Source organism: Amblyomma mixtum, chromosome 10 (genome assembly GCF_055824585.1).
Source record: "Amblyomma mixtum isolate Tamu chromosome 10, ASM5582458v1, whole genome shotgun sequence".
NCBI classification, from domain to species: Eukaryota; Metazoa; Arthropoda; class Arachnida; order Ixodida; family Ixodidae; genus Amblyomma; species Amblyomma mixtum.
This window is the reverse complement of record NC_143021.1, coordinates 19007580-19016190: the sequence shown is the minus strand read 5'-3', so window position 1 is coordinate 19016190 and position 8611 is coordinate 19007580. Positions and strand designations below refer to the sequence as shown.

The 8611-nt window shown below is 50.5% G+C and overlaps 1 protein-coding gene across 2 annotated transcripts in view; it reads left to right on the top strand.

The window, feature by feature from the left end:
• The first annotated feature begins 473 nt into the window (after positions 1-473).
• Positions 474-8611, top strand: part of LOC149325274 (uncharacterized) — a 37196-nt gene continuing 29058 nt past the window's right edge. The window contains exons 1-2 of one of the 2 annotated variants that reach the window (XM_089563907.1): positions 474-1317; positions 8345-8600. In XM_089563907.1, the coding sequence (XP_089420033.1) occupies positions 1238-1317; positions 8345-8600 (336 nt within the window). In that variant the 5' untranslated portion in view covers positions 474-1237. Of the gene's footprint in view, positions 1318-8341; positions 8601-8611 lie in introns of both variants that reach the window. The other variant, XM_089563906.1, reaches the window with a different exon arrangement.

Sequence of the window (8611 nt, the reverse complement as noted above, 5' to 3'; positions counted from 1 at the left end):
ATTTAATATAGGATAAAGAAAAATATATACTGAAGACCAGGCCACGCGGCTCTCAACAACCCTCATTTGGTTTCGTTGAACAAGCCAACTCAGTCTTTCTAAAAACTTTGTTATTTTTAGTTGGGACATCTGGTATACCTCAGTGACCGCTGTTAGTTTTTGCGGGTGCATATTCGTGTTCGGTTGGGGCACCCATCTTCAAGTCGCTCCAGCAGTTGAACGACGAATGTGTACACTGCTGCTGCGTGGCGGTGGAGACGGCGCCGTGCTCACGCTAGCAACAGGGGCAGCGAACACAAGCTCAGAATTTGCGCGGTGCAATACACCGCGCACAGCAACAGCCGAGGGAGACGCTTCGGTCTGCAAAACGTGACGCCGAAACGCGATCAAGCCCGCTTAGCATAAGGTAGCGCGGCGGTCGCTTCCCGTCCCACATAGGTGCCGATCAAGGCCGGCCAGAGATGAACGGCCGCTCCCTTCCGATGGCCGGGTACTGTAGCCCGCGGTGCAGTAGTCGCGTATGCAGGGGCGCAAGAGGAAGCGGCGTCACTTGACGAGCGAACAATGGCGGCCCCGTTTCTTTTCTGGAATGCGCTGTCGTCTGCTCGTCCTTGCTGCCGTCTGCGACGAGCGCGCATCCGGGACCCAAATGTGCCGACGTTTGTCTCACTTTCCCGACGTCAGGACGAGTGCAACGCGACCGGGGCCTGTTTACCGCGTACTCGGGGGAGACGGCGACGCTGGGCAGAAGACCCACCTGACCGCCGCACATCCGGCGCTGGACACGACGTACGGCGACCGAGACCGACGCGGAATGAGTCCCCGTGGGCTCTAAACAGTGGGTCGGTGAGGCCGGTAAACAACCTGTCGCGATCATAACACATCGCCCGCAGCACACCGGTGCCGACTGCCGCAACGCTGTACGAAGTCCGTGAGCAGAGGATGATCCACGCGCGGGACTCGACGAAGCGTCGGGGCTACGTCACGGTGTCTGGGTGACTCGTTCGACAGTGACCGATGGGTGAAGAAGACGCGTCTACGGGCTAAGCAGACAAGGAGAAAAAAAACACGGCCCTCCACCGCCGAGCGGTACGCAGGACAGCAAGCGAAGCACCGAGAAAGGTCTCTACGATCGCTGGAGGGAAGATAAGGTTGCCAAGGGCGATAACGCCGAGGCGGACGTCTTATCTCTGTTTCCGTGTCGACGGTTTCCTCCGGAACAAAGTGGCCTGGCAAAATGGTCCAAGGGCAAAGGAATAATGGATTCCCGACGCCACCACGAATCATCCTGACGGCGCTGTCCAGTTTGCAGAAGCGGTGAGCGTGTTCGTATTCGTATTCCGCGCCAGTTGCTTTGGGGTGTGTCTCCGAAGTAGGGCACGGACTCCCCCGCTGAGACGGGCCGCGCACGAGGTGCTGGTTCGTGTCGGATACGTTGAAGCTTTGTCAAACAACAATCCGTGTTTATTCCTTGCTATCGTTTTCGGGGAACTGAATGTAGTCCAGGACGGCGGAGAATACGGTGACAGAGAGTGATATGGAGAGACGAGCTGAGGTAGCTTGCTTGGGTAGCCCAGGCGCAACCGGCGCAAGCCGGGGCAGGTGGAGATCGTTGGGAGTGGCATTTGACCGGCTATATGCTAAGCGCACACCGGCGTGGCCAGAAATATCTTTCGGAAGGCGTTTTACGCCGTCGGTAAAAAAATAAGAAGAGAGCCTGTGCCCAAATCATTTTTCTGCTGTAATAAAGCCGAAGGGTTGTTGTTTCGTTCACTGTAATATCTACGTAATACGAATGCTGAAAGACTCCGAGGACTTGATTCGTAAAGAACACTTATTTTGTCAGAAAACAAAAGACCCGTACGAGAAACAGCGGATATATACAATATTTTCACATAATATACAAGAACACAAAAGCTTCTGCTCTACAACAAGGTCGGCGACTGCGAATGAAGGGGATTTGTCAAAACTTCTACCCCATGCATGTGAAGTTACGCCCGGACGCAGGCGCTTTTACAGAAAATGCAGTTTTTATTTTCGCGATAGTTTGTGATAATTTGAGGACAATGCAACAAATGAAAAAGTAGGCTGACGTGAAAAGGTATGTTTTATTCGGTGAACTGTGCCTGTACAATTAAAACGAGTGCTATACGTAGCAAAGAAGAGTGACTATTTTCTGCAAAAACTTCCGCTTCCTATTAGAACAGGAACCATTTTTCTCAACAAAGAGACACTTATTTTCGTAGTTTTTTTTTAATTTTAGTATATCGATGCGGTGTGAATAGCACGGGCGAAAAAAAAGCACGAAAGGAGGAAGGGGGAAGTGGTAGGATGCAGCGCGCATAAAATTTCGGGGTGTGCTTTGACACCCCCCCGGTTACGCCCCGGTCAGCGCATGATAGTTTTTCTGCTGCGAATACCGCGTTCTCTTCTCTCCGTTTACATCGACTTTTCTTCCTATCTCTCTCTCTATCTGCCAAAACACACACATGCCACTGTACCTGCGTATGCAAGAACTCATTCAGGATTGACCGCTCTACTGCTAGTGTGCATGAAAGAACTGGGAGCTACCTCACATGTGAAGTAAGCCAACTACGAGTAAAATGTTGTAACTGTGCCTGACCACAGTTGGGAGTTTCTAACATTTCTATTCATTGCCTCAGCTATTACAAATAATGAGACGATACTCTGCCCACTGCTATATCGTGAAGAGACGAGGGAAGGCCCCGGCCACCCCGGTAATAATTGTGGCATTTTTATTGCTATATGAGGCTCGAACTTGTCATGCTGGCTTAGCTAACGCCACTGGCCCCTGGTTAAGCCAGCATACAGAAGCAAACGTGACGATTGTCTGTTGTGACGTCATGCGGGTCGATCACGTGAAAGGCGATGGAGCCCCCAGGGTCTCCACTGAAGCACGGCTGAATGATCTAATGGTGACTTACATTGTTTATTCCGTGGCACACAGCCACAGCAGACGCTCACTTTAGTGTCCCTGCATTAGCACATTCACGAATAATACTACCGAAGTGAATGTGGATGTTCGAACGATTCAGATGCCACGCTCATCGAAGTGTTTTGATGAATGTGCGTTGGAATACAATTTTGCAGTGAAAAAGAGAGAAAAGTACAGACAGTCGTGATAGGAATATCGCTCACGAAAAAAGAGTACTGCAGGAGAACAGAACCCAGCAGGGTTTCATTCATACAGTATTCTTTGCATAAAAAAAAAGGGCACACAATCCCTCACTTGCATTGTGTTGGCCACTGCTGAGGGCGAAATAGTTATCTTTTAAAACTAGCAAGGCTAATGTGGTACGCCTTCTGTGTTTAAGTATCAGAAATAAACTGTTTTTAGTGTTGCTGTACCATAGTTATTCAACCTTCCGCTTAAACGATAAATAAACAAAGTAAATACAGTGAAATAATTTGATCTTTCCGACGTATCGTTACGACGGATACATTGAAAACGCCATTTAAAGGGACATTTAGGACAAAATGAAGTTGGCCTTATCGACAGATACTTCTCTGGTCCAGCTTTCTTAGACATCTTTTAATTGTGAGGCACCTGTGAAATAGTGCTAGATACTGTTATAAACATGTTAATTAGAATGGTCTAATCTTACGATCCGTTGCGAAATCTTGCTTTTTAAGTTTTTTCGCGCTCGCACCAAGTAGTCAAGACTACGATATAATGCGAATGGGGTCCGTTTTTTGAGAGTGAGAGGATGAAAACTACAAGGGTCCCGAGGAGGATCTCCAGATATAACGATATGCGAAAGATTGAATTCATAGAAAAGCTGTAGTCGAAAAATAGCTGTTTCACAATTTCTGGGTATGGATGACAAACAGGCTATACTGCCACTGAAAACGGAGTTTTCAAGCTCAACGGCATAACAAAAAAATGATGGTTGATTTGTGTAGTTAGACCGATGCGAATTAGGTGCGCTAGCAGTTCGCTTTTCCTTTTGGTTCCGGCGTTGAGATCCAGTGTTCATGTGTAGCAGTTGTTCGGATAGCGTTAATGGGTGAATGTCCTTCTATGCGGAATTATATGCGAGCTATGGAGAGAAAATTATAGCAGTAACGTAAGACACCGGAAGCGGGCAGAGTGGGTGAGGGAACAAACGCGGATTAACGAAATCCTAGTCGAAATCAAGAGGAAAAAATGGGCTCAGCATGTAATGTGAAGGCAAGATAACCGCTGGTCCTTGAGGGTAACGGAGTGAATTCCTAGAGAAGGCAAGCGCAGCTGGGGGCGGCAGAAAGTTAGGTGGGCGGATGAGATTAAGAAGTCTACGGGGATACGGTGGCCGCCACTGGCGAAGGACAGGGTAAATTGGAGAGACATGGGAGAGGCATTTGCCCTGCAGTGGGCGTTGTCAGGCTGCTGCTGCTGATGGCAATGCATATTCAAGTAAAACCATGGTTCTTTGTCTAGTCGCTTTCTGGTTTGAAAAACTAATCTGTTTGTGATAAATACAAGTGAATTCGTTGCTTGCGACTCTTCTGTAAAGGAAGGAACTGTGTAACGAGCAAACTGTCCACAAACACAAGGTCTTGAGTTGGAAATAAGAAAGAACTGACCACAGTAGGAATCCAACCGAAGCCAGACAGCCTCCGATGGCGTAGTCCGCACGATAACGGCAGCAATGGAGGTGCCGTGGAACTGTCGCGGAAGAAGACACTTTCTCGTGACTTTAGCGTAAGGCTTCGAGTGAACGGTGCATTGTTATGGTTACAAACGTTGTCAATTCGATTGGATGCTGCGAGAAAAAAAGGGCAACTGCAGAGGTTTTAGAATTCGGCGATCTTAAAGGGGTTGAGTGTGTGAAACTTGCAGGTAAAGCATGCGAGTCCTTTTGTGCTAACATTTCAAATTGTGACCCAATCGCAGATTAGAACTGCCACGTCCTTCAAGTTCGTCCGCAGCGCACAGCGACAAGCGGGGGGAGCATAATGACGATATCCACCGTACCAGCACATTTTCAACGCATGAACTCTGGCTTCGAAGGCACAGAACCAACGCCACCGAAGGCAAAGCCCGCTGAGCGTTGTTTGGCCGCGTCCGACGACGCACGGCAGGGTGTGGTTGACGGTAGCGGAAATCCGAAAACCTACTGTCCGTGACGTCATACCGAACTTCTCCGTAATCCTCTAACGCTATGAGGAGAAGCCTCAAAATTAATCTCCAATTACTTCATTATCTACAATGCTGGGGGGGGGGGGGGAAGACTGGCAGGCTTTACTTACAGCCTGTATAGCTTTAAATCTTTATAATATCGCGGAATTCTTAAAAAGTGGTGCAGTTGTCCTTTAACCAAGTAACGGCTCCGACAAAGAAATGACAGTCTCGAAGCACAAGACGCTTCGCTTGTACGCGAAGACTGACGAGGTGAGTCCTCTCGGTCTCAACCCACCGTGCGTATTAAGTATCGGAGCAGTGCCTCAACTTCAGTGCTTCATCCAATGATCCCGTTTTGTCAGCATGTTCCTGACACCTGCACTTAGTTAATCCTCTCTTGTGACCGATTGTAACTTGCACTCAAAGCTCCAACCCCTAATTAAACCTTATCGTCGACCCGCTATGGTGACTTAGCGGATTTCGCTTTCGGCTCCTGATCCCAGGGTCGCCGGTTTCATCCCGCATTTCGGTGGAGGCGAAATTGGAAAACGCCCGTGCGCTGCGCGATGCCAACGCACGTTAAAGAAAAGAACCCCAAGTTGTCTAAAGTAATCCGAACTCCCCCGCTGCGGAGTTCCCCTTTTGTCACTTCGGGACGTTAAACCCCACAATTAAAAAAAAAAGAGCCTTACTGTCGCCTAAGGCTAACTTCGAATCGTATTTCATACAATTTCCTTTCATTGTGCTTTCTTGACATGCGTGTGTTTGTTTATTAATTTGACTGCGTTAGCATTATAGTCCAATTTCGACAAAAAATTCGTGGTCCGTGCGTCTGCATGAAGTGCCTACCCTCCGGTGCCTCCTCCAGTGGATCGGAGAGGATCGCGGCGCCCTCCCGTGGGCGCAGCTGTGGACACAAACCATTTAGAAAGCTGCCACACACCTCCACCCACCAGAAAAACACGCAGGAGGGGAACGAAAAAGCGACAGCGAAACCAAATTCGAAGACGCAGTTTGAAAGCGGTCAATGTAAATCTACTGCCGGGAACAAAAGCGGGGTATAACCCGCCGTGGTGGCGCAGTGGGGGTGGTGGTGGTGTAAAACATTTATTTATACTATATACAAGAGAGATATTGCTTGGACCGTGCCTGAAGGGCCCGGCCCTCACAATCACTAGGAGGGATCCCTAGTCCGGGACCCCTGTAGCCTCCGCGGCGGCCCGGGCTCTTGTCACCAGGGCTCGTTGGTCCTGGAGAGTTGAGCAGCCGAGCAGGGCAGCCTCCCAGTTCTCTCGGGTGGGGTGGGGGTGGGGTGGGAAAGCAGGATTGGCAGGGCATGCCCACGTGATACGTGTCCGCAAACACTTCCCCACAGTGTGGACACTCGCCCGAAAAGGCCGAATTGAAATGTTTGAGCACTGCCGGGCACAGTACCGTGTTGGTGTAGAGGCGAAGTAGCCAACGCTCCTCTGCCTTGGCGGAAGCCTTTACAGGGGGGTGGGTATCGGCCGTGAGCGTTTTGATACAGGAGGGAGATCTCCCGAAAAGTAATAGCCGGATTAAAATCAGTAGCCGGATCAGGCGGCGAGAGAGGCGATGCCCGGTGGTTAAGCGCGCGGGCGGTAGTGTCCGCTACCTTATTTCCCTCTATCCCCGCATGTGCTGGGGCCCAGATGATGGTGCGCCGGGTTGGGAAATCCCGGTACTCACATCTGTGTAAAATTTGGAAGGCGGCACGATCTGGAATTTGGCCCTGTTCAAAATTGCGGCAAGCTCCCCTTGAGTCGGTGATAATGATGGAGCTTGGCTGCTGGCCCGAGAGACGTGGGTTCGACCCCGGCGGCGGCGGTCGAATTTCGACGGAGGCGAAATTCTAGAGGCCCGTGTACTATGCGATGTCAGTGCACGTTAAAGAAACCAAGGTGGCCGAAATTTCCATAGCCCTTAGCTACGACGTCCCTCATATCCTGAGTCACTTCGGGACGTTACACTGCAACAAACCGAAACCAAAAGCGCTTCGGCGCTTCGGCTAGCGCTTCGGCTAGACTTGATTGCTGCGCCTACAGGTCGCAGTTTTCATTTAAAGGACTGCATTTCTCTTGTTTTGATGCGTGGCACTCCAGCAACGAGCAGTGCAACCGCGAGTTTTATATATAGTGTTGCGACACTTTTGCACTCGATAGTATACAGCCAATACTGCCAACGCAGATTTTTTTTGCATTCACAGCGTAGGTTTCCCGTGCTATTGGTGTGACTTGGACTTGTGCTTCGAACTTCTTTTTCTTCCTTCCCGTGTGAAATGCTCAGTATCGAGTTCGCTTGTCTGTTCATCGGAAACTTCGGAGCTATGTTGATAAACCGACTAACCATTTATTATATGCGGGGCCTCTATGATATATTCCACTTTTATCACTGTTTCGACGCGTTTTAAAGTGCGTTCGCACTTCTGCGCCTCTTTTGTGCGGTAGACTGAGGGCTTGAGAGAACAGGTAAAGTTGCCTAGAGCAAATTCTAGTCCTGAAAACTCTTTAGCTTGTTCTGCTATGTACTGTTGGAGATGGACGGTGCCCTTGAGGGGGGGAATTGTTCAGCCCCGCAGGTCCCGGTTCCGAAGGACGGTGTCGAACTTCGCTGAAGCTCTCTCGAAGCTCGGTCGATGGAAATGGGTAGAGACTGGCTCATTAAACACTGATGTGTCAATTTGACCACTGCGGCAAGTATTCTATTCGTTGCATCCGTGGGAAAGGAATTTCCCGCAGTCTCCCAGCAGATGAATGAACGGACTCGTACTGCCCCGCCGGATGCCCGAAACACGAAACCTCTGTCGAGGACACAGCCGTCTTACAATTAACAGCAACAGCTTGAACTTTCGGAAACTCCGTCCTGCGACCCGAGGGCAGACTCAGCCATTTGATGCCGTCGCCGTCGCTGCTGCTTCCGCCGCCGCCGTCGCCAGTGCTCGCCCCATATCGTTGCTTCGCGATGATTCATGCCCGCTAGGAATTCCTCCCAGGCCCGTGTTCGCCGATCTTAACAGTACTATGCTATGTGTCGTCATGCGCTACATACTGTCACATTAAGCACAATCTTTGAACCCTGCAGTTTATGCAAAAGTAGACGAACTACAACATCACTCACTGCCAGAAAAATGTCGATGTAGGTAGACTGTGAGTGCAAGCGGTGGAATGTTTTAATCAGTAGCGACGTCTTTTCCAGCAGCGGCCGCGCAGCAGCTGCTATAGTCCTGCTGGCGCTGTGTGCGTCAGCCGAGTGGCCGCCCCTGGACTGCGGCCAATTCGGCGAGCCGGGCTCCAGCGCGTGCAACTGCACCGTGCACGACCGCACTCCGACCAACCAGTCGAGGAACCAGGTATGGATCACCTGCTCCAACGTGTCCAGCCTGGAGGAACTGAACCGCATTCTGGCTCCGGCCCGCCGCCATCGCTTCGACAAGTTCCAGCTCGGCGTCTCCACGGTATGCCCGCT